Source organism: Herpailurus yagouaroundi, unplaced genomic scaffold, assembly GCF_014898765.1.
Source record: "Herpailurus yagouaroundi ecotype Mexico unplaced genomic scaffold, PumYag 67690, whole genome shotgun sequence".
Lineage (NCBI taxonomy): Eukaryota > Metazoa > Chordata > Mammalia > Carnivora > Felidae > Herpailurus > Herpailurus yagouaroundi.
This window is the reverse complement of record NW_024420490.1, coordinates 4,567,030-4,576,600: the sequence shown is the minus strand read 5'-3', so window position 1 is coordinate 4,576,600 and position 9,571 is coordinate 4,567,030. Positions and strand designations below refer to the sequence as shown.

The 9,571-nt window shown below is 46.6% G+C and overlaps 1 protein-coding gene across 1 annotated transcript in view; it reads left to right on the top strand.

Annotated features, from left to right (window-relative positions):
• Positions 1-262: 262 nt before the first annotated feature.
• Positions 263-9,571, top strand: part of RS1 (retinoschisin 1) — a 26,226-nt gene continuing 16,917 nt past the window's right edge. The window contains exon 1 of the mRNA XM_040468289.1: positions 263-374. Within this exon, the coding sequence (XP_040324223.1) occupies positions 323-374 (52 nt within the window). The 5' untranslated portion in view covers positions 263-322. The remainder of the gene's footprint in view (positions 375-9,571) is intronic.

Genomic DNA, 9,571 nt, shown 5'->3' with positions numbered 1-9,571 from the left:
TGATGGCAAAGAAAGGATTAAGATCTGGGTCTTCTGATTGTAGTTTCTATTGCCCTCCACTGCTTCCCTTAAATTTAAAGGTAGCGTAAAATACCAGTATCTTCCTTTGCTACACAGCAACGTCAGTTGACATTAGCTTCTTCTCTGAGACTTCCTTGTTGAGGCAGGTAACTGTGTGGGTTAACTTAGTAGGGCTCAGCCAAATCCCTAAGAACTAAATGGAATAAGATGCTTAATGAGGCCAGTGCTCAAGTTAAGCTCCTGCTTCTGAGGAAACCCTCCACTTGGATAAGGTAGAGCTACAGCCAAGGACAAGGGGAGAATGCCACGCAAGATAGAAGGTTTCTTGTTCTTACTTCTCTTTGGCTACGAAGGTATGTGCTGCCCATTAGCATTTATCGAATACTTAATAGTACAATTGAATGAATAATTTAGCTGGTTAATAGCAATGCAACCTGAATAATTAAAACATCATTAATTAACAAGGCATGTTAATTAACCAAGATGCATTGTTAATGAATAACGGTTGTCTTTATGTGGAAGTGATTCTCTTAGTTTCTCACCACTGGCTTTCTGGTTCTCCGAGGAGCCTCCTAAAGTTCAAGGGATGCTCTAAATGGGATAGAAAGAAGGAAGGGTCTCAGAAATCATAGAAAAGAGCTATAAATTGCCACGATTGATAAGGAAGTGTGGTGTATCCTTGAAAATTTTGAGGAGTCAAAATTAGAGTGATTGTAGAATTTAATCTTCCAAAGTAGGACGCCATCGAGAGTGGAAGACGATGCTATTAATAATTCTGCTGGGACAACAGGTGTAAACCAGGGCTGTCCCGGGCAAATCGGGACGTGAGGTCACTCTCGTTTAAACATGGATTAACATAACACGCCAAGTCCCACTGGACTCTAATAGAAAACATAATCCAACTGAGAGTCAGGAATCTCCAAAGACTCTGTAACACTCAGTCATTTTAAAATTTCTAAATATGGCCCTGGCAGGAGTAATATGCCTAAATAAGAAGAAATTAAAAGCAACTCTCTAAAATATCATCCAATTCGATGATGAAATTCTCTCTCAGTCTTTGAAAATAACACTCTTCCATGCCTCTCTCAGGTCTCAAGGACCTGTTAGCTGAGAATTCCTTTTTAGGTTCATTCTGGACATTAGCAATTGGCAGGATGGCTTCTTTGGGTCATTGTGTATTTGTGTGTGTCACAGGAAGTAAGTAAGGAGGGCAGGAAGGAGGAGGCCTCTCCACTCTGCAAATGACCGGATACCCAGTCATGACGCAACTCACGCAAGTAGAGTCAAGATCCCTGGTTTAAATCGCGCTCCTCTCTGCCCTCTCATTAGATGTTATTGCTAGAGTACGTCCTTTCATATCTCCCATTCTCATGACTTTTTTAGTCACCTTTCTCAGTATTTGGAAAGATCTGTATGAATATAATGCCAAGGTCATTTTACAAACCCAAATATATTTCTCTTTTTTTTTTTTTTAATTTTTTTTAATGTTTATTTATTTTTGAGACAGAGAGAGACAGAGCATGAACGGGGGAGGGGCAGAGAGAGAGGGAGACACAGAATCCGAAGCAGGCTCCAGGCTCTGAGCGGTCAGCACAGAGCCCGACGCGGGGCTCGGACTCACGGACCGTGAGATCATGACCTGAGCCAAAGTCGGACGCTTAACCGACTGAACCACCCAGGTGCCCCACCCAAATATAGTTCTAAGTAGGGATCGTGTAGACCACTTGTCTGGGGTTTTTTTCCTCTTTGCAATGAAGAGTCAGTCAGCAACTTGCCCCAGTAACTCTCAACACTTGAAGGTGCTTCGGGCGGTTTGTTGCTTTTCCTTTAGTCCTTGCCCTTTCCTCAGCAAGAAAAATCTAAACAGAGCCTCGCAAGGCCTAGATTCCAATACCTCTGGTTGTCTGAGGGCCGTAGGCCTCCCCCTCAGATTTCTGTGTGATAGGCATTGAGATTCATCCATCCATCCATCCATCCATCCATTCACTCTTTTGTCGGCTCCTTAAAGAACCCATCCCTGAGTTCCTGCTATAGGCCAAACATCGTGTAAGAACGCAGGGCAGATCTTTGTTACTTTCCCAGTGCTGAGCCTAACAACTGTGCTCTGTGACCCCCACGTGAGAAGAAGCCCTATAAAAGTTTACCAGCCCATTTTTATATTAGACCGGCCCTTTCAGGAGATACCTGTACTAAAACACACACTGTCCCGAGGCACAGAGCACAACATTAGTTCCTGTCCTAGAGCTTACCAATCTGTGTGCGCGGCTGAGGAGCTCCAGGAATTTCCACGAAGAGCAGAAAATACCATCTGTCTAGGCAGAATGGCATGTGGTCCACTGGGTGGTCTGGTGACCATTTTATGGTCAGCGTGGCTTGGCGACCTGTGCGTGCTCTAGCCCGAACTAGAGGGGTGCTCGAGAGACAGAGAAAAACTACAGGATGCGGTTGCTGTATTTAATCAGCTCACCATCCAGATAGAGAATCGAGGCCAACGCAGACGGGAAAGATGTTTTCTATTGCACAACTGGGAACCTGAAGACAAAGGTTCTTTGTCTAATTTATTCTTCACTGGTTCTGTTCCACGGTGGCAGCAGCTCCTTATTACAGTGAAATAAGATAAATAGATTGACTCCACTTAGGCGTCGGACGAAGGTTCATTTGGGAATGCACAAATGATCACAGCCCAAAACTCCGTGCATCTTATAACTGAGGCAGGCTTCTATTTATCTTCCGTTGGACATTTTGGATTCAGTGCAAATGATGGTTTTTAAAAATCCATCTTATTACAATATATAGGTCTATCACTTGGTCATGTTCATTATATATATAAAAAAATCAAGCCTCATCTTACAGGTGTGTCAACCATAAGGGACGTAGGGTTTTTTTTAAGTAGCTTTATTGAGATGTAATTCTTTTTTTTTTTTTTAATGTTTATTTATTTTTGAGAGAGAGAGAACGCAGGGGAAGGACAGAGAGAGAGAGAGAGGGAGACACAGAATCCGAAGCAGGCTCCAGGCTCCGAGCTGTCAGCACAGAGCTCGACACGGGGCTCGAACCAGCGAACTGCGAGGTCATGACCTGAGCCGAAGTCGGACGCTTAACCGACTGAGCCGCCCAGGCACCCGGAGAGATGTAATTTCTATACCATTAAATTCACCCATTTAAAGTGTGCGATTCAATGGGTTTTAGTATATTTCTGGATGTGTGGAGCACACAATCCAATTTTAGAACATTTTGTCACCCCCCAAAAGAAACCAGTAGACATTAAGCCCATCTCCCCCTCTCCCCAGCCCCTGGCAACCACCGATCTACTTTCCATCTCTGAGGATTTGCCTATTCCGGACATTAGGTTTAAATGGAATCATACAACATATGGTCTTTTATCTTTCACTTCGAAAATGTTTTTGAGATTCATCTGTGTCGAAGCATGTACCCATGAATATGCCTGTAGCCAAAAATAGCAACATTTTCACACCAGAACAGTTTCCTTCTTTCTCCCTCTTTGAGAGGGACATCGCCGCAGCCGGCCGTTTTCTTCCCGTGTCTTACCCTTATTTCTAAAGTAGATGGGAAGCTAGCTACTGACACTTCTTGTCATTCGTAATCTTATGCTTTTCTCCTCAGCTTCATCTGTTTCCATGGGAAGGAAGGCTCTGTATTTAGTGACATGCATCAAAAGGACTAAAAGAGTCTTTCCTGCGCGTGTCTAATGCCCACTTTTCCTCTTGAGCTTGCAAGGTACACTTTGAGAAACAGCAAAGCCTCAAATTTTCTTGCTGTGGTAACGGGTTTCCCCACGGAGTGGCCCTTTGGGCAAAAGGGCGGCATGAGCTCCTGTTGCATACACCTAAGGTCGGTGCGTGGGGGACATCTCAGGTGCTCTAGTGGAAAAACCCGTACCACGGGGAGGAATCTCGAGAACAATCCACGTAGGGAGAAAAACATACAACCACATAATCAAAATCTTTTCCTCTTTCTCCTTTAAAGGCTGACCCGTTTTCTGTCGCTCATTCCAACAATGCTATTTTCTGGTATTATAAAATGTTGCAGCCAAACAGGCTTTTGCTTTGGTTTGCCAGCGTTTCGGTGATCAAATCATATTGGGGGCCACACTGCCGTGTTGCTGCTCCCTTGGGGGCAGCTTTTCCTGTCAAGCACTTGTCCTTTCTTTGCTCATTTCCGTAAGGATCCGGTGCCTCAGATCCCCAGCCTGTCTATAGACAAACACTTTCCGCTTTCCAGGGGGTGGAGGCTGGGAGGGAAAACACATCAGAAATCTGCCCGACGTCTGACCGAACACGGGAAGTGGCTCTGAAACCAGGTCTGCCTCTTAGGACTCTTCGTCTCCACAGGCAGACGGTGGCAGTACGTCCCCCTCCCTTCTTTTTGGCCTTCTCTCTTTCTGCAGAATGCAGAACCCAGAAGGCTCTTATCTGAACCCTGGGTTTGCTGAGTCGCGGATGCATAAACCCCCCTCAGTGACAGACGCAGCCTCTGGGCCAAATTGATCTGGTTATCAAGGCCACACTGTCAGTGACCCACAGGCTTTGCCTTTGACCCCCCCCCCCCCGGCCCCCAGAAAGAGGATCTTGGCACGACTGACGTTGGCCCCACTGACAGGGCCTTTCTGTACCTCAGCCACACCCAGCTTCGCTAGAAGGTGGGGTGGAACCAAGTGTCTCCTGGATTAACAACCCCCAAATCGACTAGATGCCAATTGCTCGTGCGCTTTGCAGTTCTTGGGGAGCAGCTGCGAGACTAAGGCTGTGGCTTCACGTGTGCATTCACTCCAAGGGCCACGGGGCGCCACCGAGCCTGTCTGGGCTTTCCAGCCAGCTGCCCGCTCAGCCTCAACGAATGGAACATCTTCGCGCCATTCCCCCCCCCCCCCCCCCCTGTTCCTCCTGGAGCCTTCCCCGCGCCCAGTAAACGGCAGGTCTATCCTCCCAGTGCCTCAGGCCTTGAACCTCTCTTTCTGTCACACCCACGTCATCTGTCAGCAAGTACTCTTGGCATTGCCTTCCAAAGACAGAAGCCAGCCACTTCTCATCACCTCCATTGCCACCACCTGGGTCAAGCCCCCATCATCTCCCTTCTGGATGGACCGCTGCTTGCCCGCTTAGGCTCTCCGCTTCCGGCCTTGCCCCAGACCATCCAGTCTACACCCAGCAGCCCGAGGGAGCCTCATAAACCATGATCTGTCTTGTCCCTCCTCTCCTCGAACCCTTGTGAGGGCCTACTCAGGCTAAATGCCAAAGTCCTCACGTGCCCACAGGCCCTGTACTGATTGCGTCCCATACCCCCTCTCTTCATCTCCTAAAACCCTCTTTCATCCCCTGGCTCCAGCCCCAGAGGCTCCTTGCTCTCTCTAGAACACGCCAATTACCCACCCACCGCAGGGTCTTTACACTTAGTGTTCCCTCTGCCCAAAATGCTTTGCTCACAGGTGTCTCACTTCTTTCGGGTCTTTGCTCCAACATCACCTTCTCACTGCAGGACACTTCATTCATTCATTCATTCATTCATTCAGTAGCCCTCACCACCCCCAGCCTAGTCTATATACACCCTATGAAGGTGGGTACTTTTCCCATTTTGTTAAGGGCTATATCCCCAACGCCTAAAGCCAGGCCTGGACTATAGTAGACACTCAATGAATATTACTTAATGAATAAACGCTTTGGGGCCAGTCACCATCAAGTATCTTCCATATCAATTTCTATAATCGTACAAGTGCTTAGATAAACCTGTGCACAAGAAAAGGGTGGGGCATAAAGGCCAGAGCAAGTGGTGAGTTGTACACGGGGGACAGAAAAAGCCCCCTTCGGGGGGAAGGGAACAAGCTGGCAGAAAAGTTGGGAGACGAGGGCCTTTAAAGCCAAGAAATCATACAAAGGCATGGAGGCATGAAACAGCCTGGCACATGTGATGAATTGCAGGTAGTAGAGAACGCAAAAGATGAATCTGGAGAGGCAGGCAGGAGAGAGATGATGGAGATTTCCTTGAGAGACACATCGTTATCATACTCATTTTAGGCATAAGGAAGTGGAGAGATGTGGCCATACAACCAATAAATGTCACAGATGGAGCCTGGACCCTTGCACCGGGGACCCGCCAAAGGGTTTGGAGCAAGAAGGTGGCACAATCCGGTCTGCGTTTCGCCCCACCGGCAGCGTGAAGGGTGGATGAGGCAAGGTCTCTCTTCAGCAGGGAGAGCATCCAGGGAGAGAGAGTAGGAGCCCAACACAGGCAGTGGCGGCGGGGACAGAGAGGATCGAGGCCCCTGGGAGACGTTGGATATGGGGGTTTAGAGAGAAAGAAAGGGGACTAAGACACATCCCAAGTCTCTAGATGAGATGCTAAGTGAACAGGGAAGCCACTCAGTAGGATAAGAAATAAAGGGGAAGAACAATTTGAGAAAGGTCGTAATGAGCTGAGGTAAAAAAACAGAGTATTGAGGTAAGATTTACATACAGAAAAGTATAGCCCAGTGAATTGTCACTGTCGAACACACCCATATGACCGCACTCACATCAAATAGCAGAATATTGCCAGCCCCCGACTGGCAACCGTGGGCTTTCACCTTGCTGCTCCCCACGCCAGATGTGACCAAGACCCTGATGTCTAATGGCATAGATTACTTTTAAATGGACCCCTATGGTGTGTCCACTTGAGCAAGGGACCCTCCACTCAGCCCTGCAATGTGGTGGCCCACTGTATGAATTTGCCACATGTACCCATTCTACTCTTGATGGGCATGCGGGTGTTTCCGAATTGGGGTTACTACAAAGACTGCTGCTGTGAGGAATCCAGCACAGGTTTTGGTTAGTTGGAGAACATATGCACGCGTTTCTGGTGGGTACTTAGGAGCAGAACTGCTGGGCCTTAGGGCGCATATACATTCAACCTTCCTATAGGCTGCCACGTAGTTTTTCAAAGAAGGTAGACCAACTTACATCCCCACCAGCAGCATAGGAGAGTTCAGGTTGCTCCATGACCTTGTCAAGACTTGGTTGTGTCCAAGTTTAGGTAGGAAGAGACACCTATGGGGAGATGCCCGGTAAGCCATTCAAAGCAAGAATTGTAATCTTGCGTTTAGCAACATTTATGAGGCAGGTAGAAGAAGCAGAGCTCTCAGAGAAGAGACTGACAAGGGTATTTAGAGTGATGGGAGCACCAGGTGAACTAACTGTGTGATGGAAGCTAAAGGAAGAAGGAAGGGACCGAGAGCATATTGGAGCATGAAGACATAAGGTCAGTGTTGGAAAGAGTCCATTGGGTACGAAAATAAGAAGTCATTGGCAACTTCTTTTGCTAGCACAGGGCTTGGCCTCCAACCAAGATGGCGCTCCTAACCTTCATTGCTATCTGAGAGGATTAATTCTGCCCATAGCAGGTAGGCCAAGGAATCTCTAGGAATGAATAACCAGTGTACGAGGGCCCAGGAGAGACAGCAGTTTGGGGCCGCAGGGGAGGGGTAGCCCTCAACTGCTCTGACTAAAACATATGCTCCCCTTAACTCCCATTGCAGCCTATGCAGAACCCAGTGGCGTGCTCACCGTGTGCATCATCCAGTGTCTTCTCATGGGTCCTCAAGCCCCTTGTGGGCAGAGAGCAAGGCTTCCATTTCAGAAGGCCCAGGCCCTGGGGCAGTGCCAGGCTCACAGTGGACACAAAAAAAGGGGTTTGCAGAAGAAATAAACATGTATTATTTAAATGAAGGCACAGTTTGAAAAAGATAGCTTTTATAATTGTGATACAAAAGATGAGACCATTCCTCTACTCTCAGTAACAATCTGAAAGGGGTGTGTGTGTGTGTGTGTGTGCGCGTGCGCGTGCGCGCGCGGTGGGGGGGCATAAGATTCAACTTTTAGATAGGAAAGTGGTTGAGGGACTTTTATTTCCTATTGCCTACACTCCAGTTTTGGTCAAGATTTTTATAATAGGTATGTGCTGCTTTTGTAATCAGAAAAGAAATGAAGATATCCATTTTGTTGAAAATGGAAAATGGAGCTTTGGTACTTTAGCAAGCACTGCCTAATGGAATCTTCTGCTGTGATGAAAATGTTCTGTACCTGTGCTCTCCGGTACATCAGCCACTAGCCACATGTGGCCAGGAAGCACTGAAATGTGGCTGGTGTGACCGAGGAATTGAATGTTTAATTTTATTAACTTTATTTTATTTTATTTTTTATTTATTTATTTTTTTAACAACTAGAGTTTTCTTTTTTTCAATTTTTTTTTTCAACGTTTATTTATTTTTGGGACAGAGAGACAGAGCATGAACGGGGGAGGGGCAGAGAGAGAGGGAGACACAGAATCGGAAACAGGCTCCAGGCTCCGAGCCATCAGCCCACAGCTTGACGCGGGGCTCGAACTCACGGACCTCGAGATTGTGACCTGGCTGAAGTCGGACGCTTAACCGACTGCGCCACCCAGGCGCCCCTAATTTTATTAATTTTAATTAATTTGAACGCAAGTAGCTTCATGGGACTAGTGCTTATGCATTGGGCAGCAGAGTTTAAACAATCAGTTTATGCTAATGTACACAAACTCTTTTCCTATTAAATTGTGCATTCAGGGCACTCACTCTTAAGCGTCCGACTTCAGCTCAGGTCATGATCTCATGGTTTGTGGGTTCTAGCCCCGCGTTGGGCTCTGTGCTGACAGCTCAGAGCCTGGAGCCTGCTTCGGATTCTGTGTCTCCCTCTCTCTGACCCTCCCCTGCTCGTGCTCTGTCTCTGTCTCAAAAAGAAATTTTTAAAAATTTAAAAATTTTAAATTGTGCACTCATTCTCTTTATTCGAACTTCTATAAAGATACTTTATATGTTAGTTTTATGTTAAATTTGACATAGTTTTCCCACATTACTTATACAGTATTTACACTTTGTGGTTTGATATTTCCTGTACATTACAGACAAACCTTAACAAGATTTTCTAAACAATTTGTTAATCCTAAATAACCTATATGTGTCAAGTGCGGGGGTGCCGTGGCGGTGGGGGGGGGGGGACTAGGAATCAGCTCCTGACTGGCACATAAGGCAGACCCTAGGGATCCTGTTGCTGCTGCTGCTGATGAAGAAGAAGTAAGTAACGGAAGAAGGTAGCACTTAATGTCAAATTTAATAATGTAAATTGTAAACATTGTTTAAATACTAGGTTCTCAAGTAGTTTTAAAAAACACACATAGAGGGGCGCCTGGGTGGCGCAGTCGGTTAAGCGTCCGACTTCAGCCAGGTCACGATCTCGCGGTCTGGGAGTTCGAGCCCTGCGTCAGACTCTGGGCTGATGGCTCAGAACCTGGAGCCTGTTTCCGATTCTGTGTCTCCCTCTCTCTCTGCCCCTCCCCCGTTCATGCTCTGTCTCTCTCTGTCCCAAAAATAAATACACGTTGAAAAAAAAAATTAAAAAAAAAAACACACACATAGAAAAAAGACTGGAAAGATTGATATGAAAATGTCAACAGTGTTGCCTTTGGTGATAAGAAATACGGGTGCTTCCCCACCCCCCTTTGCTACATTATTTTCCAAAATTCTATAAAGAATGAAAAT